Source organism: Lontra canadensis, unplaced genomic scaffold (genome assembly GCF_010015895.1).
Source record: "Lontra canadensis isolate GAN:19392208 unplaced genomic scaffold, GSC_riverotter_1.0 scaffold247, whole genome shotgun sequence".
Taxonomy (NCBI): Eukaryota; Metazoa; Chordata; class Mammalia; order Carnivora; family Mustelidae; genus Lontra; species Lontra canadensis.
The window spans coordinates 241,748-267,257 of record NW_022631241.1 but is presented as its reverse complement, the minus strand read 5'-3'; the positions used below and the strand labels follow the sequence as shown (position 1 = coordinate 267,257).

Here is a 25,510-nt window from a genome sequence, read left to right as displayed (position 1 = left end):
GTTTGTCTGACAGTAAGGTATTGCATGTGCTAGTAGGAGCTCTGTCTGCATTTCCAACATAGTAGTGGCAAAAAAATGAGTGCTCAGGGAACACCAGTGTGTGAAATCAGAACAGGAAATGCCACTGTAAGAATACTGTAAGAGTACCCACAAAAATCAAATCACAGAAGAGTGCACAGGTACCACACGTGTGAAAACTAAAGGCATGGTGTGACCAAGACCAGCCTCCTCCAGTTGATTTAAAGGCCTTAACCACAATGGATCTTAATTAGAAGTGTAAATCAGAATCACAAGAAGCTTTTCTCAACACATCCATGCACACAGAAAGAAGCTAGAATATAGGCACGGAAAAAATTCCAGAAGAGAATCTGAAACTCTCCACTGGACATACACCTCTGGCCTGTTTGACTTGGTGATATTCAAACCAATGTTTTACAGGGTATCTGCTAATCTGCACTATAAATCCTCTGAGGACAAAGATCAGGTCATCCCCATATCCCCAATCTCCTTCCACCTAACAGTACCCTGCACAGTTTACCACTTAGTAAATAATTGACAAATGAATAAATATCTACCTTCAAATATGTCACTTTTCCTATATTTTTCAACACTGATAGTTTACTAAAATGTAAACAATTACATTTCTTTTTCTGTATTATCTAAGACAAAACACAAGTATTTGAGATTTTTTTAAAGAAAGAAGATAGGGGCGCCTGGGTGGCTCAGTGGGTTAAAGCCTCTGCCTTCAGCTCAGGTCATGATCCCAGGGTCCTGGGATCGAGCCCTGCATCAGGCTCTCTGCTCAGCGGGGAACCTGCTTCCTCCTCTCTCTCTGCCTGCCTCTCTGCCTACTTGTGATCTCTATCTGTCAAATAAAAATTTGAAAAAAAAAAAAAAATTAAACTACATGATTTCTAAGGTCCTTCCCAGCTCTAAAAGGCTAACAACACAAACAGTACAAAGTCTGTCTATACTGAAAGGTCATTCAAAATATCAATCTGTAATAATCTAACTTCATCCTAATTAGAATACTTTAAAATCCCAAATAATGTTTTGTTTTCAAGTATTTGACAACCCTTATATAGAAACTAAACCCATCTTGCAGAAAAAAGTCTTAAATACACACACCAAAAAAAAGTTTAAATATCAAATACTGAACGTATAAAATCTACATATACTGTACCTTGACTTTGACAAGTCTTTTCGCTGTCTTGATCTTAGCTTCACAAAAGGCTCCTCTGTATTTAGCACTCACATCAGTGCCCACTGTCAAATAGGGAGGCTCATCAAGGGCCTAAAATGCAAACAAATACAATTAGATTTAAAGTCTCTTAATTCTTTAGCACAATTATACTTTGGACTGGCAGATCTAGTCCTATGATAGCTATAAAAGTTGTAGTAATTGAATGTATTTGTTAACAAGAACCATCCATAAAATAACTTAAAAACAAGTAAAGGGGCGCCTGGGTGGCTCAGTGGGTTAAGCCTCTGCCTTTGACTCAGGTCATGATCCCAGGGTCCTGGGATTAAGACCCGCATCAGGCTCTGCTCAGCGGGGAGCCTGCTTCCCTCCCCATCTCCGCCTGCCTCTCTGCCTACTTGTGATCTATCTCTCTCTCTCTTTCTCAAATAAATAAATAAATAAATAGAATCTTTTAAAAAAAAAGATTCCCATGCTAATTGCAGACCATGTTAAAAAAAGAAAACAAAAACAAGTAAAATCTATGTATCAAAAAAATCTACTTTAGATGTATATCATACAAAATAAAAATGAATCTTTTTTTCTATATAGAATACATATAGCCCATGATATGAATAAGCTTAATCACAAGTTTATCATTCTATCCACCCTTCCATCTATCCAATCATTCAAGTATTTACTTACTATATGACCATCTAAAGAGAAAGCAGATCCTTAAAAGCCTCAAAATTTTAGGCTACATCTTAAGAAGCCACCCAGATTCCGAATAGCTTTGTCATATCCCTACCTAGACAATTCAAAGGCAGAATAGGAGAGGTGGGAAGAATTACCATCTATTTCAAACAAATGGAGAAAACTATAAGAAGAAATCCAATCTGGGAAATCGTAAATACTTTGGGATGAGTTCACTACTTATTTACCCTTACATGTTAAATATTTTAAGTTTCCTCACTTGTGATTCTATTTTTTTTATTGTGTGTGTGATTTAGTTTTTTTAACAGTCCTAATCTAGCTGCTCTCTTTACAATCATGTACATTTCTGTATAAGATCTATAATTTTAAGGAGTTCTGCTTCTATTAATCAATGCATAATCAAAGAAAGTTTATGTAACTTTTTGCAATGTGTTTTACAAGAAGCACTAATATCCTGAGATGCTCCACCAAAAAGAAAAGGAGGAGAAAGTTTGGGAAAATCAGTTTATTGAATGAACCCCCCTACTCTGCCTCATTGTCCAAAGAAACCCTTTTTTCTATTAACATCTATTAACATCTTGTAGAAATTTTATAGACCAGCAGGAAAAATGCTGTTAATATAGCAGTGAGTGATGAAAATACAGATTTCATTTGGATGGATCTTAAATTAATCCCAACAGTTGTGGATAATACACATAAGGAGTGATCTATCAAAAAAAAAAAAAAGATATATAGTCTAATGACATACCAAAAGTATTATAATCAAATAATTGTAACTTTTTTTTTAAAGGTGGGAGGTAGCCCATAAACCAAGACAAAGTTACTACAACTAAAAATATCAGGGTGAACTTCTTAATAGCCATTTGTTTCACATTCTATTTCATGAAAAGTATTTTTTAAAATAACACAAAATGTATCAAGTATATGGATTTTAAAATCTACATGGGGGGAGGAGGGGGCGAGCTGGCCCAGTCAGTAAAGCATAGGACTCTTGATCTTGGGGCTGTGAGTTCTAGTCCCATGTTGGACATAGTTAATAATTTAAAAAAAAAAAAAAAAAAAAGTAAAAATGTAAAAAAAAAAAAACTACCTAGGAACACACTTTTATTTCAATTCATTTATGTCATAACACAAGTATACCCTCACAGAAAGACAATAACTTCTGAATTACTACCACTAAAATTTGTTGATATCATTGACTACACTTTGATAACTTTGTACTGCTCTTGCATCTAAAATTTAAAAATGTATTTTTCTACTTTACCTACTTGCCTTAAGCCTCATAAAATACCATTTTCCTTGGTAAAATTCTTGGTTAAATTCCAGACAAGCTAGTGGCTTTACTATACAAAGAATATGAAACGGACACACAACACTTTGACCAGAAATTTTAAGAAAATTTCAGGAACACATCAATTCCCTTTGTGGTTCAACTGGTATTGTGTGTTACTGCTACAAAAGCAAATGGTGGGGCTGTCTTCATGACTATTAAACATTACTCTCTACAACTTGCAAACCTCTTCCATTAATACATCCTGCCTTATTTGCCAGTAAATTTTATTTTCATAGACAAACAGTATACTTAAAATAAAGGAATACTGATGAGGAACAAGAAACTGTGAAACGCAGGAAAAAAACAAGAAAACTAAAGTTGAACATTTATGCCTACTCAAACAAATGTTTAAGAAGTGATACTTTTTTTTAGATATTTTTATTAAAGAGTACTGTGAACAAAAAAGGGAATAGAAGAGTAATATATTTAGACTACTTATATACAGAAAACCACTTACGTATTCTTTTCATCAATATTCACACCAAACCCTGGCAATATGCCAATGATAGCAATCTGTCAATATGTTTATTGAGATTTATTCAACTTAAATTTGAAAGAGATTTTTCCCCAAAACCAAGCCTATCTCACATCCTTACCAACATAAAAATCCATGCTAACAGAAAAGAGTAATAATTACCTCAAATATTGTGGTGGCAAATTATTATTCTGAAGGGTGTATTTCCCTTCCTTCAAGCTAGAACACATGAAAAGGAATTAGCAAAACACATAAAGAAAATGTCTATTATAAAAATACTTGAGAAGGGAAACCAAAATCTAATAAACACCTGCTAAACTGAAACACATTGTTAGAACAGTGTTAATCTGTTAAAGGCAACACCTGGAAAGCAAAGATCTATGGTCTGATCTTACTTTTCTGCCTCTATTATTTTGTTTTTTATCATCTTAGGTAAGTAACTTTTCTGTTCCTGAATTCTCATTATTAGATGAACGTAAGAATTTGAATTCTGTATACCTCTGTCTAATGAGTGTGTTTCTCAAAGTATAGGGGTTACAGAGAAGGTCAAAATGGGACAAGGAGAAACATAATCATCTAGAAGTGAAACTATGCTAACCAAAATATGAATGAGAATTTCTACAGAAAAACAAATGAAATCCATAATGTACCTACATGGTCAGATTTGTGTACATAATTTTAGCAGAGCATAAATTATTGTATCATTAGTAAAACATAAGGTAATAAAGCAGACCAACAGCACAGGCAGAAAAGACAAGGTCCTTACCCCAGCTCTATTCTTTACACTAACTAGATGAGTTTTGGAGGTTACTAAGCCTCTCTAACCTTCAGTTTCCATATTAGGAAAACATGGTCAATATTAAAAAGCACTCAATTATGATGCCTCAAGTATTTAGCTATTAACAATTACTTTTACTATTAGGAAACACTCAAGGTGAGCAAACAAGTCATTAAACCAATGAAAATTCAGATTTGACATCCCCTCCTTTTTTTTTTTTTTTTAAGATTTTATTTATTTGAGAGAGAGAGAGAGAGAACAGGTGCTCACACAAGGAAATAGGCCAAGGGAGACAGAATATCTCAAGCGAACTTCAAAGAGAGAGCAGAACCCGACATGGGACCCGATCCCATGACCCTGCAATCATGGCCTAAGCTGAAATCAAGAATGCTTTGCTTATTAACCAACTGAGCCACCCAAGTGCCCTGATGAACCATCATTTAAAATGAGGTATTCCGGGCGCCTGGGTGGCTCAGATCATGATCCCCAGGGTCCTGGGATCCAGCCCCACATCACATGGCTCCCTGCTCAGCAGGAAGCCGGCTTTTGCCTCTCCCACTCCCCAGGCTTGTGTTCCTCGCTCGCTGTCTCTCTCTCTGACAAACAAATAAATAAAAATCTTTAAAATTTTTTTTTTTAAATAAGATGAGGTTTTGCCTCTAGCATTTTAAAAGAAAAAAAGTAGGTACCTGGGTGGTTCTGTCAGTTTAGCTTTCTCTAGAAATGCAAAAATAATCATATATTTATGTTATATTATATATATATAAAATATATACACAATGAAGATAGGAATAACTGCTAAAAAGGGATTAACCAATGGGAAAGAGAATGGAATGGAGGGATACGTATATAAAAACATTTCATTCAAAATAAGTCTTCCTGTTCTTTATTTTTTAATTTTTAGAGAGAGAGAGAGAACGTGTGCACGGAGGGGGAGAGAGACTCTAAGCAGGCTCCATGCTCAGCACAGAGTCTGAGGCAGCAGGGCTCAATCTCATGACCCCGAGATCATGACCTAAGCCGAAATCAGGAAATGGATGGCAACTGAGCCACCCAGGCGTCCCAGTCTTCCTGTCTTTAAAAAAAAAAAAAAAAAAAAAAGGCTTCTTTTTGTTTGTTACAAGTGGTATGTATTCTTTGCATTTTAAGATGTATACTGGGTTGGGGAGGCACACCTGGGTGGCTCAGTCTGCCTTTGGCTCAGATCATGATCTGGGAGTCCTAAGATGGAGCCCTGAATCAGGCTCCCTACTTAGTGGGGAGCCTGTTTCTCCCTCTCCCCCTGCTTGTGCTCTCTCACTTTCTTGCTCACTCTCTCTCAAATAAATAAAATCTTAAAAAAAAAAAAAGATTTCCTCTCCCACTCCCTCGGCTCCCCTCTCCTCCCCCTTATGTGCATGCACTCTAAGATAATAAAAATGGGGCGCCTGGGTGGCTGAGTGGGTTAAAGCCTCTGCCTTCAGCTCAGGTCATGATCTCGGGGTCCTGGGATCAAGCCCCGCATCGGGCTCTCCGCTTGGCGGGGAGCCTGCTTCCCCCTCTCTCTTTGCCTGCCTCTCTGCCTACTGTGATCTCTCTCTCTGTGTCAAATAAATAAAATCTTTAAAAAAAAAAAAAGAAAGAAAAGAAAAGAAAAATGAGTAAAAATAAAACATATACTAAGGAACACTTCAAACATACATAAAAGAAGATGGGACTCTATAATAAATCCCCCATATACTCATAGTCTGGGTCCTACAATTATCAACACAATTTTGTCTCATCTATACTCCTACTCATCCCTCCTAAACAATGATTATTTTGAAAGAAATCCAGATATTACATCACTTCATGAGAAGAGTAAAGAGTATTATAATCTAAAGGGAAAAAAAAAAGTATTCTAATCTGTAGTAATTGGGATTATGAGTTATTTTTATTTTTCTTATTACTTTTCTATACTCTCTAATATATTTAGAATGAGTATATGAATGAGAGTCAGTACAATATAGTAAATTAAGAGCACTGGCTCTTGATTTAGATGCTTGGGTTCAAATCTACCACTTAGTAGCTAGATGACCTTGGGCTAACACCTCTGTACCTCAGGATAAAAGAGTGACTATCTCAAAGGGATGAAACGTGAAATGCTACCTGTAAAGTGCTTGGAACATGGCTCAGCATACACTGCCAAATGGACTGTTACTATTACTTAATAATTTGGAGGAAACGTGTCATTAAAAAATTTTTCAAGTCCTACACAAAAGAGATTCCACACAAATAGAAGAGATGCCAGTGTAACAGTGCATAATACAGAGGCTGAGGAGGATGTATTTAAATATTATCCCCCTCATTCAATTCAGAAATAAAGTAATCCTGTTGAATCTAATAGCAACAGAGGTTAAAGTGTTTGTGGTGTTGCTCCATTATGAAGTACATCACAACCCTTTAGTACAGTGGAAAGAAAACCAAGACTATATACCTATTCTAGGGCTCCTGGCCTTTGGTGCAAGAGATATACAAAAAATTATTCAGCTGGTTCATTAAATTACCTGGACCAACACGGACCCTGTTAGACACACATGTCTTTAAAGCAGAAAAAACTCTTAGCTTCTCTTTTTGCTCTGCTTCTCTGATTTTGGTCAATAATATGTACCATCTCAGAGGCTAAAATAAAATGTTATTATGCAGCACCTCCATGCCAAAAAGGAAATTAAACTACTAAATTACCATCCCTTTGTTTAGCAAACAGAACAGTTTTCTAGTTGTCAAGGCAACGGCTACCTCACAGTTATCCAGCATTGCTTAAACAATTATTTTTCTAGTCAATCTACCAAATGCCCTAACTGGCACCTAAAAACCATTGAATTCTATGGGAACACTCAAAAGCATAAGAGATTTTTAGATTAGCTATTGGTGGGTAATAATCCTTTAAGAAGCCAAAATGCCAGTGAAACATACAAGTGTCCAAAGGAATCAACAGTGATTTCTAATGTGCCTTGGGCTGCAGCATATCAAATATTTGAAGTAAGCTTCAGAAAGACAATAGTTCAATCAGTTCTCCAAATGGCTGACTAATGTTGACACTGCCTAGGAAATATTCAGTTATTCAAGATCTATTTTTTAAAAAACAAAATATGTCTAATGACATTTTATTGAGGTAGTTTCTTCAGAAGGGTAAGCATTCAAACTGGTTGCGGCAGTGCCAATGCAGCCAGGAGAAACAGAGAACAAGAGTATTAAATTTGATGCTAAAACCCTCAGTAAATAAATGTACTTAAACACATAGTGTAACAATAAATCTAGGAAAACGACCTTTTGTATAGGACAATCTCAAAGAGACATTAAAACAATAGTGGAAATAATTCTAACAGATGAATGAATGAAAAAATAAACCTATATGCCAAAGGGTATGTCATTTAAAAATGAAAATGCACAATTTCTTAGAACATTAAAAAAACTAAGTACATTGAAGAAATAAAGAAAACTGTGTAATCTAAATCTAACTTTAAAATCTTCTCTGGGACCATTTCCTTTCTTCCTTTTCATGGGTACTAAGGACATGGGGTAGTAGTGAGGCGTAAGGGTTGGGACACAGAGGGACAGGACAGATGCTGACTGTACAAGGTAACGAGGAGGCGGCTGTTGAGAATCACATGGAAGCAGAGGCTGACCCTGTAGCTAAGGACATGGTGGGAGCTGAGCAGCGACAAGAAATGAGCAGCATAATTAAATTTGTTACACTCACCAAATAAGTAAACTGACTGATCAAATAAGTAAATATACTGAGGATAGTGGGGCCATATTTCTCACTGCCAAAGATATTTAAAAGGAAGGAAGGGGAAAGGCCAAAAAGAAGACTAAGGTGGGGTGCCTGGGTATGAAGTTGTTTTAAGTGTCAGACTCTTGGTTTCAGCTCAGGTTGTGATCTCAGAGGTCGTGAGACCCAGTCCTGCGTCGGACTCTGTGCTGGAAGGGGAGCGTGCTTAAGATTCATTGTCTCTGGGGCGCCTGGGTGGCTCAGTCAGTTAAGCATCTGCCTTTGGCTCAGGTCATGATCCCAGGGTGCTGGGATCGAGCCCTGCATCAAGCTCTTTACTCAGTAGGGAGCCTGCTTCTCCCTCTTCCTCTGCCTGCTGCCCCCCTTGCTTGTGCTCTCTCTCTGTCAAAGAAATAAAATCTAAAAAAAAAAAAAAAAAAAAAAAAAAGGAGAAATCTAAGAAATCTAAGGTATTGGCCTGGAATTAGAAATATGAATTCATGGAGTGCCTGGGTGGCTCAGTTGGTTAAAAGCATCTGCCTTCGGCTCAGGTCATGATCCCAGGTCCTAAGATGGAGTACCACATCAGGCTCCCTGCTCAGTGGGGAATCTGCTTCTCCCTCCTCCCCTGCCCCTCCCCCGGCTTGTGCTCTCTCTCAAATAAAATCTTAAAAAAAAAAAAAAAGAAATATGAATTCTTGATTACTTAATATATACACACCGAAAAATGAACAGTTACAGATGTGTGTATATATATGCGTGTATGTGCACATAAATACGTACATATATTTTCCTAATTCTGTCCACCTAGAAGGCCCAATAGCAACTGACAGCCCAGTAACAAAAAGACATACCAAAGGCCCATCTCTTGATTTCTAAATCCTATCCTACTTTAAAAGAAACCAAAGATCTTCGGAGAAATGGCTGACTTTGAAGTTGGGCACGGAAACTACAAGAAGAATCTGAAACATCTTGAGCCAGAGAGTAAGGAAATGTTCAACAAATGATGGGAGATATTTCAAAGAGAGACAGGAGCCAACTGAAGGGGCTCCTACTGGTCAAATGGGGGAAACTTTGGGCATCGAAATAAATACTGGTTATCCTTGACAGGCATGTATATGTATGTCAAAACTGACTAACTTAAGATGTATATATTCCACCGTAAGTAAATTATACCTCAGTTTAAAAACTTAACAACAAATTACAACCCACTCATTAAAACTGGCATCCATGAATCCATACTGGCAAGTGAATGAGCGATGAATAAATAAGTAAATGCAGAAAAGAGAAAAATGTTAATAAATGTAGCAGGAATGATAGGAATAGAGGAGCATCTTTTGCAGCCATCTTAAAGGGAATAGATTCATAGTGTTGTCTATAGATGCTGAACGGATGGGAGCGGAGGTCTGATGAACAGTGTAGTGGTATAATCCTGGAATATTACCCACCAGTGGTGCAATGATGGAATATACTGAAAACAAAAGAGCAACTTTCTGTGTGGCACTTGACAATGAGAAAAACCAGACCCAGGTTGAAGAAGTTATCCTACAGAATTCCTTATTCCTGTATTCCTTAAAACCCAAAAGAATATGAAACATAGGGAAAACCAGGAAACAGTTTTAGACTGAAGTAGTCTGAAGAGATTTGACAGTCAAATGCAACATGAATTCCTGGATAAAGCATGGACCAAAAAGGAAAAACAGACATTCTTAGGAGAGATGGCAAAATCTGAAAGGGATCTGTGGACAGGATGGCAGTATTATACTCATGCTGACTTCCAGATTTACAGGTCTGAACGCAGGATAGGTATAAGAGTGGCCTTTTTGTCGGGAATTACACAGTGGAGTATTTAGGAGTGACAGGACATCATCTCTGCTCTCAAGAAATATGAAGATACGGGCACCTTGGTGGCTCGGTGGGTTAAAGCCTCTGCCTTCAGCTCCGGTCGTGATGTCAGGGTCCTGGGATTGAGCCCCGCATCGGGGCTCTCTGCTCAGCGGGGAGCCTGCTTCCTCCTCTCTCTGCCTGCCTCTCTGCCTACTTGTGATCTCTATCAAATAAATAAATAAAATCTTAAAAAAAGAAAATATAAAGATAAGGATACATACATACATATACATATATAGATTATGTTAATTATTTGTACTATAAATTAAAAATTCCTTAAAAGTAAATTTTTTTTTAGGTAGTACATATATTTATTGGGCACCTGTATATCTTTTTCTAGGAGGTGCTCATTTGTGTTCTTTATCCATCTTTCTGAGGTACTTTTTTTTTAACTGGATTGTAAAAGTTCTTGCATAATTTGTTTAAGCTCTTGCATATTAAAAAATTATCAGGAGTGCCTGGGTGGCATAGTCAGTTAAGTGTTCAACTCCTGGTTTTGGCTCAAGTCCTGATCTCAAGGTTGTGAGATTACACTCAGCATAGAATCTGCTTGAGGCTTTCTCTCACAAACAAACCCTTCCCCCTAAAACACAAAAACCTTCTCTGGATGTCACCTATATTTCCTAATATTTTCCTAAAATTTAAGTTACTTTAGACAATGGAACCACGGACTACTTATAAGTAAATTTTACCCCCACATCTACTAACCAAAATTTACTCGTATCTACTAGCCAGAGAGATATTCCACATTCACAGATATTGACAGAGGCATATTCCTGGAAATTTTAAAAGCCCAAAATAGACATTCTAATTAGACTATTCATCATCAGCAAAGATGTAAGAGAGCAATATAGGAAGAAGCACATTTATTAAGTGCCTGCTGTATATTTAAGACATTATTCTATAAGGAAAAAAAGCACAGGCACTTTCCTCATATAACACAGAGGTAGCCAATTTATTTTGCCCTCAGAAGAGGTCAGTCTTACTTGGTCTTGTTGGTGAGGTCAAAACTTTATTCAAACTAAATGAAACTGCTTCAGAATAATGACATTCTCAAAACATACCACACTCATTTATAATATTTAAACTTTAATGATCTGGAATTTAGAGGAGCCTAGTAGTGCAGCAAATTCAAAAAATCAGAATTTATGAAGAGAAACCATGAACTGGCATTGTTACAGTTTATGTCTATTTGGGCATGTTAGTAGTATCTACTTTGCCATGAATCGAAGGGCAATAAACATTCTGAAATGTCACAAGGTAAGTCATGAAGGATGCATCTAGAGAATATTTCCTAACAGTTCACTTGATTAACAAAAATAATAATCCTTGAAAGTTCCCATTAACCAAGCTTTTAGATGACCTGAAAACAACAATATTACATTTTTGCTTTATTACCAATAAAAATAATAGTAGAAAACGAAGGAGAAAAATCAGATTAGCAGAAGCGTCTGTCTTCTCAGAAAGCACTATCATTATACCATTGCAGGTCTTTTCCCCTATCAAAGTAACCAGAAAGATAGATGACAGACATTTCAATCAACTGCTCTCACTTCATTGTAAACTTCTGTTTTTCACTTAGTAGAGTCTGAATTGTTCTTCCATATCTTAAATATGATTCTGTAAAGTGACTGCTAATCGCTACATAGTCTTATCTGTGCTGTACCAACCTTTATGTACTTGTTTCTTTATGACTGCAGAGAGAGGGAGATAGAAGCAGGGAAGGAGTGGAAGGAGGATGGATGAAATAGAGTATGACAGGGAGATAAATGGTAGAGGCCAGAAGCAGAGAAAACAAGGAGGAGGCAAATCCTATGGGTGTGGTACTTGGTTCACTGGGTCTTCTGATGAAAACCATCTCCTATTTGTTGTCTGATTTCAGTGGTTGTACAACTTAATGTACTGATTAAGACCCTGGCAAATTTGAAGAATCTCTGGCTTTTGAGCTAGAGACTGCTATGAGTAACTTTCTGTCTTGGAGCATGTTACCTCCACCATTTTAATCTCTGGTTTCCTCTCTGTACACTGGAGATTTATCTTCTAGACTGCTTGCAAAATTTTTAAATTCAAACTAGGTAGTAAGCACTCAGCAAATATAAGATTAAACCATACGAAACTGCTACATTTATAGATCAAAAAGGTCAAATATTGGCAACTTATAGCTCAACCTAATGTTGATTTGTTCTTTTCTTTTAAACAGGTGGGAGACCAGAGACCAACATCTCAGACACCTAACAGCATAGTGATCATCCACAGTTTGCTCAGACTCTGCTCTTACTCCATTGCCCATGAGCAAGACTACTCACCACTCTCGGTCCCACAGTAACTCCACTCACATGTATTTCCTTTAGATGATTGTGCTCTGGATCCTGGGCAACCTGCATTTGACCCTTATACCACTAACAGAGTAAACCTATTTGATCCTTCTTGATGGCTGTCTGGCCCACCAACAAACCTTTTATCCTATTTTATATCCTCAAGAATATAATCTTGAAAGAAGCCATCAAAAGGAAACTAATCTGGAGCACCTGGGTGGCTCAGTCAGTTAGCATCCAACTCCTGATTTCGGCTCAGGTCATGATCTCAGGGTCCATGTTGGGCACAGAGCCTGCTTAAAGATTCTCTCCCTACCCCCATGCTCTCTAAATAAAATTTAAAAAAAAAAAAAAAAGGAAAATAATATTTGATTGCTCAAAAACCTGTCCATTACCTGCCCAGTGACCAAAACAAACTGACCTACTTTGTATGTAATAAGCACTCTAAGCCCTAGAATTCATTCTAATTTCAGATTACTGATATATTAACTCCTTTGGTAACCAATACTACAATACTCACTCTTACACTATATACTGGCTTTGCTTGTCCCAAACACATACAAACATTCTATAAAGGTGAACATTTCACACTGTATTTTAATGATTTGTATCTGTTCTCTCTCCTAGATTGAACAGCTTTAGGCAGAAATAGCCTCTTACTCACCTCTGGATCCCCTAGAACTAGAACTGCACCTACATGTAGGAGGGATTCAGGAAACATTTACTGAACCAAAGAAGTTAGACATTAATTAGGTCTGGCTAAATGAGACTTCTCTTAAAGTAAATATTTATATTTCAAAACACCTTATAATAAGAACCATCTTATAGCAAGAGGTCGAAAGAATGAGCTCTGGAATCAGTGTACCTGGTTCAAACTCCAGGTCTGTGACTTACTAGGTATGTGACCTTTGAGGCAGGTCATTAAACTTCTCTGAGCCTAGCTCACATTTGTGAAGTAGGACTGATAAATAGTAATATAATGAGCATATAATATGTATTTATATTTAAGTAAAATATAAAGTTGTGATCTGTTACACAGAAAATTATATCATGTGCTAATAAATCTAAAAGTTTATAACTTATCAAATAACCAAAACGATTTTAAAGATTTATTTATTTGAGAGATAGAAAGAGAGAGAGAGCGAGCGCGCACACGAGAGGAAGAGCAGAGGGAGGAGGAGAGAAGCACGTTCTGCTGATCGTGAAGAGCCTGACTCAGGGCTCAATCCCACAATCCTGAGATCATGACCTGAGCTGAAATCAAAAGTCAGACTGAGCCACCCAGGAGTCCAGATAACCAAATTCTTACAATTAAAAAAGACCATACAGCTTCATAAAGAATAAGCTGGTAATATGACAAACATCATTATTAGATCATTTCTCCTAACAAAGAGGTATGTTCTGGTAATATATTCTGCCAACAAGTTGATTAGACTGGTAGCCAGACACCTGATCCAAACTAGGCAGACCGAGTTCTCTCTCCCAGGAATTTAATGCTGAAATGCTAATCAACTTTGGGGTTTTTTTGTTTGTTTGTTTTGCTAATCAAACTTGTTGGTAAAGCAAAATAATATAGCCTGTAGCCATTTTCTGACATGTGTAGGAAGAAAGAGAGAAAACTGGTCCACAAAGAAAGAGTGAGAAATGAACAAAACAGATGTACAGGGGGAAAAAAGGGACACATAAGAGACTGTGTGTTCTCTAAGTACCTAAGGGAATAGCTAGTTCCTGCTAACTCTCCAACTCCCACTCACTTAAATCCCTCCTAAAATTTGACTGGATTTTCTGCTCTTGGACATTATGTATCCTTACAATAAATTCCCTTTTCTGATTTTTATAATCTGGGAAGGTTTCTATTACCAATAATCAAAATACTCTTAATTAAAACTCATCAGAAAACTTATTAAAGTAGAAATAATATAAAATGTAACTATAATTCTATAAACCTTTACTGAGCATCCATAATGCTCTGGGATACTGAGGGCTTAGATCACATCTATACAAACTTTAAACCAATTCCAGTTTAAAACTTTAGGCTAAATTGTCACAATATAGGTCTCTGACATTGAGAAGACTAACTGGACACATTCAATGTTGTGTGCTCCAGGTAGCATGATTTGGATTGGAAGGGAGGCACTGCCAAAGGCTTCAAACCAAAATCTCAGGAAACTCCAAAGTAATTTGATCCATGGTTTTGAAAGATTACACTGAAAGTAAGATTTCAACCTTCTATGAAAAAGTAAGTTCCAAGTCTATTAACCCACTAACTATTCTTTTCTCACTGAGCTGAATACTTACTGAGTAAAGTGTCTGAATTCTGGTTAACCACAGCACATATATTACATTATAATACAAAGTTAGATACTTTGGAATTGTTCTAGGAAAACATTAATTTTGAAGAATAAAATCACTTACAAATAAATGGTCCTTGCTTCCTATGGAGTCTCAATTTCTATTACAACTATCACTAAAACTAGAAAGAACTTTCTGATACATCTGGATCCATGGCTATCTATCAGTCTCCAATAAAAGATAAACAGTAATAATAAAGACAACAATGTGAGACTTTTTTAATGCCTATTTTCTTATATGCTTATTTTAGTGGGTTTTGTTTTTTTTTTTTTTTTTTGTCTTTTTGCTGTTGTTTTGTTTTGGGGTTTTGGTTGGTTTGTTTCTCCCCTGATCGCCGCCATCCCGGCATCATTCAATCTTTAATGGTAGCACCAAATGACTTATTTGGCCATTCCCACCATACCACATCACACTAAATGGGGATTCTGTTAGTTGTTGAAGAGATCTCTTCACTTAGAACCAAGAGAAATAATTTCAGGACAGGTGTAGAGAAATATGCTTAGATCAAAACTATCTCTTGGCTCTGCATATGCACCGAATCTTATTGCTAGGTCACTCTGGTTGTCCTCAGGATCACCAGAAATTACTGTTACGTCAGAGTCAGTATCAAACAGTTCCAGCCATATTTAAAGACCTCTTTATTCTTCACCACTGCACAGTTATTTAAATAAATGAACACAAGGTATCATTAATGAAAGCAGGTAGAAAGGGCCATACTGTATACAGGGATCTATAACAGGCCCTCCAGGATACTTGATCTTACCTCCTTTCAATGGGCTTGGAGAACAAAGCAGACAATTCCTAAGGCACTCTAACACAATAACTTACATCAGACTGGTCATCACCAGAATTGGAGTTTTAAAAAGGTGATTTACCAACCTAGGATCCCATGTGGATCAGAACAGTTTCAGAATTTCATTACCACACCTGCCCTGCCACATCCTGTGATGACCATGCCCAACTTGCCACCAGCTAAAACTCTGCCTCCTTGGGATTCTCTGATCTCAATGAGGTCATGAAAAATTTCCAGTGAGATCCCCTTTCATAAGCATTCCTAGCTGGAAGGAAAAGCCAATAAAGCCCTGAAATTCTAGCATTTCCCTTGCTAACCCATTTTCTAAGAAAATATTTAAGTAATAATCCACTGGTCTGATTACCCAGGTTGAGCTGAGAAATTACAAGTAGTGTGGGGACAATTCAGTGAACATATAAAAAATATGGAAACTTTTATTTATTTATCTTAAAAACAGATTAGAAAGTAATCTTTTTAAGATTTTATTTTTATTTATTTAGGAGAGAGAGAGAGTATGAACACTCACACACAAGAGAGCACGAACGGGGGTGGGGGACATGTGAGAGCAAAGCAGACTCCCTGCTCATCAAGGAGCCCAATGTGGGGCTTGATCCCAGGACCCTGGGATCATGACCTGAGCGGAAGGCAGACACTTAACCAACTGAGCCACCCAGGCATCCAGAAAGTGAGCTTTTATTTTTTAAAATTTTATTTTTTTATTTGACAGAGAGATAGCGAAAGTAGGAACACAAGCAAGGGGACTGGGAGAGGAAGAAGCAGGTTTCCCACAGAGCAGGGAGCCTGATGTGGGGCTCCATCCCAGGACCCTGAGATCATGACCTGAGCTGAAGGCAGATGCTTAACCTACTGAGTCACCCAGGCGCCCTGAGAGTAAGCGTTTTAAGTATCTACTTATGTTAATCCACCTGAGCCATGCGTCCCATGAACACATTATGTCCTGAGTGAAAAGTGGCAGTTACAGAACACAGGGGGAGCTGAAAGTGGTCGATTCACTCTCAGTGTATTTACTGTGTTCAATATGCCTGCAGATGTATATTTGGCAGAGGACACAACACAGTCTATGAGATGTGGATTATTTTACAAATTAGGAAAGAGGTTCTCAAGTGTGCTCCCAGGACCAGCTGTGTCAAGCATCACCTCCAAATGTGTTAGAAATGCAAATTCTCAGGCTCCATTCTGGACATCCTGAATTAGGAGCTCTGGGGAAAGGAATCAGGAATCAGTGTTTTTAACAAGCTTTTCCAGGGAACTCTGATATACCTACTATTTGAAAATTTAGATTATTTCTGTAGGTCTTCACCAGAACTTGTAATAGGTAAGACTCAGCAACTAACAGAATCTCTTATTTGGTTTCCTGACCCATGTATTATGAGATACTATGGTGGGAACAACCAAAGAGAAAGTCATTTGAGAATCATGGCTACCATCAAAACTTGAGAGATGTCAGGATGGTGATAATGAAAAAAATATTTAACATACACACAGAATGAAATAAAGTAGTAGAAGACTCACTTGAAGTAATATACAAATGTGGCTTAAGATTCTAGCAAAGAAATCAGAAACTGAGATAAAACTATTTATGTAAAAAGTAAAAACTCTAAGAAAAATGAAAACTAATACTTCTCTGCATAAAAGTCAAATACAACAGGCCTGACTGCTATTGTTGGCCTGCTTGCAAGGCGGGCCCTTAGATGGCATCTGGGAACTTATGGGAACCTGGATTTCAGAAGGGTTCCCACAATTCACTGATAAGACTGGCTTACTGTGCCTAAACTGTATTACAAACAATACAGCTTATGCTAAACACCTGTTTTCATTCTCAGAGTTGGGCATTTGGGTATGTGCCAAGCATGGGGTGCCTATGTAACTAGCCACTATAAAAATCCTGGGTGCTCAGTCTCTAACAAGCTTTCCTGTTGGCAACATTTCAGATATACCGTCACAATTCATTGTTAGGGTTAATAAGGGCCTCCTCTGTGACTCTACTGGGAGAAGATTCTGGAAGTTTGCACCTGGTTTCCCCCAGGCTTCACCCCAAGCATCTTTTCCTCTTGCTGATTAGGTATCCTTTTGTTTTAATAAATTACAGCCTAAATATAACTATACACAGTCAGTACTTTGAGTTCTCTCCATGAATTACCAAAACTAAGGGTGATCTTGAAAACTCCCAACACACTCTCTTCTATTATGAGCTCTGACAGTCACAAAACAGGGTTAAAAACACTGACAATACCATCAAATCTGACATGTTTATATTATTCTTACTTGATGCATTAATAACACATTTTAATATTACTGTATTTACATTTTACCTTTTTTTTTTTTTTAAACAGATATCCAAGGAGCCTAATTTGAATCACATGCTCAGTCCTTGGCCATCAAGGAGAGGGCACCTACACTGACAGTCCCATAAGGGAGTCCAACACGTTGTTATCAAATGAATGGAGAATACATGCTGGGGAAGCCCAAACAGGAGAGGACCACTAAAATCAGGGTATTTGGCAAATCCAAAACTAACTTCAAAGAATCTGGGGAAGCATCTCAAAGAAGACTCATTATCTCCACAGTTCAAACTAAGTTACAGAGTCCTGAGTAACCTCTAATAGTTTACATTTTAAGACATAAAAATAAACAAAGTGGTTCCAAATGTGAGCTCATAATAAAAAGTCGCAGACTGTACAGACCACACAGTGATGACATGCGATCAGATTGCTTCTTTCCAGGGCAACTCTATAGCATGTGCCCCAAGGTGAGCAAGAATTAGTAATCTAACAGCAGTTAGCAATTTTAAGGCAGCTGGGTAACAGCTAATAAAAATATTTTTTACACCATTGAAAAGACCAAGGAGAGATGCTAGAAATGTCAGAAACACATAAAGAAAAATAATTAACATATTACTAATCATATTATATATCAATATTATCAATAATGGAATAATTTTCAGACATAAAATGGTCCTTAAACTTTCCTATTTGGGGTAAAATATGGGCCTAGGAACATATACCACAGCTTAGGAGAAGAGGGATCACGTATGAAATAAAGAGAAACACTGAAATAGAATTGAGTGGTATATTTGAAGGTATTAAAATCATCAAAAACACAATCACTATGTAAGCATAATGGTGCCTAACAATGGTCTCTAGTGGGTCCCTGTTAACCCACTACTTACTCGGTCTGCCCTTAACACTGATACTGCATGAAAACTGTTTATAGCCCTGCCTGCTTACTTATATCCTCAACAGCCTAAGTTTTCACGTGCTCCATTAAACCCAACATCCTCCGTTAGCCCTCACTGCTTGCTGCCTCTAAACACAGAAGGTAATATTCTGCTCCAGACTACTTCACAGGATACAATCAGCTACAGGCAACCTCTGTCTGGTAGACTTTGGGATAACAGTATGTAAATTTAGTTGATGCAAAAATTAGTTTCAAGTGGAAGTAGATAAGCACAGGTAGGCAAATGTGGACTCACAAGTAGTTAAACCAAGGTGCTAGGGACAATGTTTGCAGACTACTGTATACATAGGAGTCGTTAGCCTGGAAGCCATAAAAGCGTTTGTTAGGTCTATGACAACACTACAACTAAAGACAGGATTTTTCAGAGATTTTATATATGTATGATAAATGTATTTTTTCATAAACACTTTTCATCAAGGTTACCTAATTAAAATGCAAGAAAGGGAGAGAACAAGAATATTTTGAAACACATTAATCAGATTTAATCAGAGATGGACATATTTACTACACTAGATAGTATTTAACATTCTAACAAAATAATAAAACTGATTAACACATTCCTTTCTACAAAAACAAACAAACTCTGTATGTCAATAGGAAAAGGACCATTACTCACTGACATAAAAAAGCAAACAGAGGCAGAACTTCAAGTGATTTTAAGGACACAACCAATTAGAGATAGGAAAAAGGCATACCCAAATTTCTACTCAGTATTACTGCATGCACCCTATAAGTAACATCAGCTTATCATCCTTTAAAACTCTATCTGTGGGGAGCCTGGGTGGCTGTCATTTGAACGTCCGACTCTTGATTTTGGCTCATGTCATGATCTTGGCATTGTGGGAACAAGCCCCATGTTGGACTCCATAATCACGGTGGAGTCTGCTTATGATTGTCTCTCTCTCTCTCTCCCCCCCCCTCTGCCCCTTCCCCCCTACTCATGCACATGCACTTCCTCTTTAAATTAATGAATTTAAAAATAAATAAATATAACTCTATCTGTAACTGATCTTCCCATTTAGGAGCCAATATTAAAAAATATTAAAAAGAAGAAAATTATTACAAATTCTGTTTAAAAAAACATGTGTATATGTAAAGACTTGGAAGGATATATTAAAATATTAACAATAGGGCGCCTGGGTGGCTCAGTGGGTTAAAGCCTCTACCTTCGGCTCAGGTCATGATCCCGGGGTCCTGGGATCAAGCCTCTCATCGGGCTCTCTGCGGGGTGGGGAGCCTGCTTCCTCCTCTCTCTCTGCCTGCCTCTCTGCCTACTTGTGATCTCTGTCTGTCAAATAAATAAATAAAATCTTTAAAAAAAAAAATTAACAGTAGTTATCTCTGCAATGTCTGAATTGTGGGTGATCCTTATCTTGTCTAGATTTCTAGATTTTCCATGTTTTTATGAGTTTTTAATAATTTTATAATAACCAGAAACTGTTTAAATAAATTATTTTATTATAAATTATTAATATTAAACATTAGTATCTAGTATTTACTTAAGAGCAGTCAATTATGAGATTTCTTGCCAATACTGTGCTTTTCTTTTTAGAAGTTAACCTGAATTCCTTTATAAAGGAAATAAAATTCATTCTCTATTTTAAGTGTATCTCCATTAATTCTGTCAAGTCTATCACCACCTGTTCTCCAAGCATATTGTAAAATTATCTTAAGAAGAAATGTGATAAAATGATCAGATATAGACATTTAATTACATTTACTTCACAGGCTTTCATTTGTTTGTACCTATATATGACAAGTGTGTCTTTAAAAATATAATGTGACCATGGTCTATTATTTCAACTAAAAATTAAGTGACTGGATTCTAAATGACATGTTTTCACTGCAACTTAGTTTTTATTTTAACTTTGCAAACATGTCACTATTTTTTGCATAATTGGCTCTTTTGTCACTTCCATGGTTATCAGAAAGAAGTGATTATATTTCCTCCATACAGATTAAAATATTGCATTTGTTAATGAGAGAACACAACATATCATCTACCACATTACTCATACTTCATGTGTACATGGGTGCTGAAATTTATCAATTATACAGTCACTATCATCAAGAAAAGAGTTAAATTAAGTTTAAAACTATCTTTTTTTTTTTTTTTTTTTTGACAGAGAGAGATCACAAGTAGGCAGAGAGGCAGGCAGAGAGAGAGGGGGAAGCAGGATCCCCGCCGAGCAGAGAGCCCGACTCGGGGCTCGATCCCAGAACCAAGACCCAAGCTGTAGGCAGAGGCTTAACCCTCTGAGCCACTCAGGCACCCCTAAAACTATCTTTTAAATAACATAAATATCAAGGCATTTTATAAAATTTTCATTAAAAAATCTTAAGGCTTAATGTTAGAAAAAGGTAAAAACTGTAGTTAGTATCTAGAAGTCACTCACTTTTCCTGAAGTTTCCAGAAAACCTAAGTTTTAATATTGGATCCTTGAGTAATAGAACTATTCAAATATTATCCTCAAAAAATATCGGGGTGGAGCACCTGGGTGGCTCAGTGGGTTAAAGCCTCTGCCTTTGCCTCAGGTCATGATCCCAGTGTCCTGGGATCAAGCCTCGCATCAGGCACTCTGCTCAGCAAGGAGCCTGCTTCCTCCTCACTCTCTGCCTGCCTCTCTACCTACTTGTGATCTCTCTCTCCGTCAAATAAATAAATAAAATCCTTTAAAAAAAAATAAATAAATAAATATTAAAAATAAATTAAAAGAAAATAAATAAATAAAAAGCTTATGTTAATATTAATGGCTGACATTTGTACTTACTTATATGCCAGGCCCTATGCTAAGCATTCTACACTAAATAACCCATGCAGTCTACCTATGAGGTAAGTAATATTATTGTGCATATGGCATGAAATCCTAAAATAACACCTATAACACCAAAATATTCCTCCAGTCTCAATGAAGATAGTATAAAAGAAGGTACAAGTAAGAAAATAAATAAGACTGATAAAGGAATGAAATTCTGACTTTTTGTCTAATTCACAAACTGAAATATTATCAGCCTTATCCCACAAATGTAGCTACCTAATCATTTCCTCAACAGGCATGAATTTTGGACACTATTTCTGTATGTCTGGAATCCTGAATTATTGATTTTTTTCATGTGTAAGATATTCTCTTTTAAAGAAATTATTAGTAGACTCTTTCAGCCAAAATAGAGTTAACAAGCAACTGGATTTACTATCCAGCCTGAAACTAACTAACTAACTTTAACAATGGTTTTCAAATCACTGGACATCAGGCAAAGAAGAACAAAGATCCCTAGAAAACCAATGAGGTGAGCCCCTATAACTGCTCTAGTTTCCTGCTTTCATAGTTACCGGGCCATGGCACAAGAAAAGGAAACTGAGGCAAAAGTCAGAAGACTCCCTGCACTGAAGAAACCAAGATAATAGACTAAGGAGACCAAGATGGCTAGACGTCCTAGAACAGACTATCAGAGAGGGGAAGGCTACCCAGAAAGAGAACCCTGGAGACTCAGGAAATTCAAAAATCCCAAACACAAGCAAATAATGCAATCAACCAAGCTGACCTGATTTACATCTATAGTACTCTACTCAACAAGAACAGAACATTCTTCTCAATTGCACACACAACATTATCAAGACAGAATATATTCTGGGCCATAAATCCCTCAATAAATGGGAAAGCACTTAAGTTATACAAAATAGGATTATAATGGAATTAATATAGAGATCAATGACAAAGATCTCTGGTAAGTCTACAAATATTTGGGAACTAAGTGACACATGTCAAAATAACCCGTGGGTCAAAGGAAAAATCAAAAGGAAAATTAGAAAGTATTTCGAACAGAATGAAAATAGAAACAGAACACATCAGGGGCGCCTGGGTGGCTCAGTGGGTTAAGCCGCTGCCTTCAGTTCAGGTCATAATCTCAGGGTCCTGGGATCAAGTCCTGCATCAGGCTCTTTGCTCAAAAGGGAGCCTGCTTCTCTCTCTCTCTCTCTCTCTCTCTCTCTCTCTCTGTCTCTGCCTGCCTCTCTGCCTACTTGTGATCTCTCTCTGTCAAATAAATAAATAAAATCTTTTTTTAAAAAATAGAACACATCAGAATGTGGGTGATGTTGCTAAAGGAGTATTTAGGCATGAGTTTATAACACTAAACACCTGTATCAAAAAGAAGGTCTCAGATCAATGACCTCAACTTCCACCTTAAGAAAGTAGGAAAAGGGGGCACAGGGGTGGCTCAGTCAGATAAGAGTATGCCTTCAGCTCAGGTTATGATTTCAGGTTCCTGGGATCAAGGCCCACGTTGGGCTCCCTGCTCAGCAGGGGAATCTGCTTCTCTCTCTCTCTCTCTCTCTCTCTCTCTGCCCCTCCCACTCCCCCTTGCTTGTGCTCTCACCAGTTCTATGCAGCAATGTCCTAGAGAAGGGAGCCTGGGTGGCTCAGTCAGTTAAGCGCCTTATTTTGGTTCACGTCATGATCTCAGGGTCCTGGGATCAAGCCCTGCATCAGGCTCCACACTCAGTGGGGAGTCTACTTGTGCCTCTGCCCCTTCCCCTGCTCATGCTCACACACTCTCTCTCTCAAATTAAATTAAATTAAATTAAGTTAAATTTAAAAAAAAAGGATTGTCCTGGAGATTCCAGCCAATGCAGTCAAGAAAGAAAAACAAAAGGCATTTGGATCAGAAGAAGAAAAACTCTACTGGCAGGTGACATGATCAGCTAGCTATACAGTAAATCCAAAGTCATCTACAAAAAAAGCTACTGGAACAAGTAAGTGGTTTTAGCAAGATCAAAGAATACAACAGGTCAATTAATTTCATTCCTATAAACAAAAACAATCAGAAATGTAAATGATCAAGTGCTGAAATTTCACAACAAAATAAAAAATTACTAAATAATTACAGATAAATCTGGCAGAAGATGATAGTTATCATTCTGAGAGTACTAACTTGTACATCAGGGGTTGCCTCAGTGTTTTTCAAACTAAGTCATGATCGATTGATGGGCTGTGAATATAGTCTGGTGAGTCCTGATCAGCATTTCAAAAAATGAGGTAGGAAAAAACAGAAAGTATCAGAGTGAAGTGAACATGGAAGAATTATTATTTTGTGGAATTTGTTTCCAGTGTCTATGTGTACATGTATTGTGTTGTTATATAAAATCTAAGCTCAAAAAAAGTTTTAAAGAGACTTAAAGAGAGCTCTTTTTTTACCTGATGAAAAACCCAAAAGATATATGGCCAAAGGTTATGTCCAAAGTAAATAACAAAAATTCCAACTCCAAGTATTGGCTCTGAACCAAGGAATCAGAGCGATATGGGTACTGTCAAGTGTTATTCTAACATAATATTCAGAGGCAAGAGCTAGGCAGGCATAGGTTTTGTGCTCCAGCCATGTCAGGCTTTTCAGTAATTCAAATTTTCCCAGGCTATTGGATCTTGGGCCCCAATGCTACCTGTCCTTGAAGCATCCCTCCCCCTACTCTCCATCTAGATGTTATTCATTCTCCAAAGTTCTGCTTAGACATAAAGGCTTCTCTGAATTTTCTAGACAATGGCTTCCTATTCTTCCAAACTTTTGTGTATCCTCAGGTCAAAACACACAGATTCTACTACTCACATACATACTCTAAGATATAGATGTATCTTATATAGATATATCTTAAAGTATACATAAAGTATGTACACTTTATGTATGTATGTATACACACTTTATGTTTGTATACATATGTTTGTATACATATGTTATGTATACTTTATGTATGTATGTATACAAACTTAAAGTATACATACTTAAAGTATACATACTTTAAGATATAGCTCTCTACCATCCCTCTATCTGTTGAGTCATTTATATTTAAAGTAAATAGCAAAATAATAATAATAATAATAATAAAGTAGGGGCGCCTGGGTGGCTCAGTGGGTTAAGCCTCTGCCTTCGGCTCAGGTCATGATCTCAGAGTCCTGGGATCCAGCCCCGCATTGGGCTTTCTGCTCGGCGGGGAGCCTGCTTCCTCCTCTCTCTCTCTCTGCCTGCCTCTCTGCCTACTTGCGATCTCTGTCAAATAAACAAATAAAATTTTAAAAAAAAATTATTTCTTTAAAAAATAATAATAATAAAGTAAATGGCAGATGGCTTCCAGGTTCTGTTCATGCCTATAAGGAGACTGGAAGTTACCACTCCTATCCTCAGAAGAGAAAAGCTGAACAAACTGAAAATCAATGACTCTTCTTCATCTCTTAGGGAAATGACATCACAGGTCAAACCACTGTTTCCAAAACTGAAAAGAAGAAGCAAATACAGAGAATTACAACCTAACCAGAGAAGTAGTACAGAAGTAAAAAATCTGTGCTGGAGGTAGTAAGGCATAAGAAAACCTAAATTGTAACTGAAGAATTATTAAAGGCTCAGTATGGACAGCCTGAGCTGTCCCATACTTTCATTTTTTAAAAAAACATTTTATCTGAGAGGGGACGCAAGCATGTGTGCACCAGTGGGGGAAGGGGCAGAGGGAGAGGGAGAAGCAGAACCCTGCTGAGCAGGGAGCCTGATGTAGGATTTGATCCCAGGACCCTGGGATCCACCTGAGTTGAAGGCAGACACTTAACTGGATTGAGCCACCCAGGTGCCCCTGTCTCACACTTTCATGAATGACCTACCAGGTTCTCACAGAGATCAGAGAAAAATCCCCTCACGCTTTCAGCAGGGCC

At 37.3% G+C, this 25,510-nt stretch overlaps 1 protein-coding gene across 6 annotated transcripts in view; it reads right to left on the bottom strand.

Annotated features, from left to right (window-relative positions):
- The window catches only part of LOC116862475 (AT-rich interactive domain-containing protein 4B), a 141,133-nt gene that overhangs the window by 84,290 nt on the left and 31,333 nt on the right, over positions 1 to 25,510 (bottom strand). For all 6 annotated transcript variants that reach the window (XM_032849765.1, XM_032849764.1, XM_032849766.1 and 3 more), the window contains exon 3: positions 1,184 to 1,294. In XM_032849765.1, coding sequence (XP_032705656.1) covers positions 1,184 to 1,294 — 111 coding nt within the window. The remainder of the gene's footprint in view (positions 1 to 1,183; positions 1,295 to 25,510) is intronic.